Source organism: Plectropomus leopardus, unplaced genomic scaffold (assembly GCF_008729295.1).
Source record: "Plectropomus leopardus isolate mb unplaced genomic scaffold, YSFRI_Pleo_2.0 unplaced_scaffold1289, whole genome shotgun sequence".
Classification (NCBI taxonomy): domain Eukaryota; kingdom Metazoa; phylum Chordata; class Actinopteri; order Perciformes; family Serranidae; genus Plectropomus; species Plectropomus leopardus.
Genome location: NW_024613714.1, coordinates 1 through 701, shown reverse-complemented (window position 1 = coordinate 701; position 701 = coordinate 1). Strand labels below are relative to the sequence as shown.

The 701-nt window shown below is 43.1% G+C and overlaps 1 protein-coding gene across 1 annotated transcript; it reads right to left on the bottom strand.

Moving 5' to 3' along the window:
• Positions 1 to 58: 58 nt before the first annotated feature.
• LOC121963856 (mpv17-like protein) lies at positions 59 to 389 on the bottom strand (the record flags this gene model as incomplete). The annotated part of the gene is made up of 1 exon (XM_042514097.1): positions 59 to 389. A coding segment is annotated over exon 1 (331 nt), but the record flags the coding sequence as incomplete, so codon positions are not given.
• Between the last annotated feature and the right edge of the window lie 312 nt (positions 390 to 701).

Here is a 701-nt window from a genome sequence, read left to right as displayed (position 1 = left end):
TTTTTTTTTTTTTTTTTTTGAGAATACATGACTTGAATACGCTCTGAAACAAACTCACCAATGTAAAAGGCGCTGATGGTGAGAGGAGCTGCGATCAGCTGATCCACCACAACTTTCCCCGTCACTGCCTTCACTCCGCCTCCAGGCAGCATCCTCTCCAGCCCTCGCAACCAGTGGTAGTTGAAGTTGGCATGGAAACAGAGGCCTACGGTCGCCACTCGAGCCGTCTGACCCCAGTCGATGCCAGCCGAGTCCTCTGATGAGGATGAAGTGCGTTTCCCGCCCAGCACGCTCTGCTGTATGAGGTCAGCGGAGGCAAACAGCGTTGTGTATCCCAGGACGTTACTGATGTACGGATGAGCCTTGAACGCAGCCCAGACCCGATTCATGTTGACAAATCTGAGACATAAAAAAATAATGTGATAAAGCAACTGACTGCTTTACTATACGGCATTTGTTAACCATTTAAGACCCAAGCGAACTGGCTTGATTTCTTGCAAAAACATGGGCAGATGGAAAAGAGAAATGTAAGAGGAAATCACCCAAATATTAGCAAGAAATCAGTTTTAAAGAAAGTAAAAAGTATGAGATAATTACCTGAAAATTAGCCAAAAAAAAAGGTTATGAGAAAAGGAAACAAAAGAAAAGGAAAAAGGAAAGTAAAATCAAACAAACAAGTAAATGACATGAAAAAAGTGCTA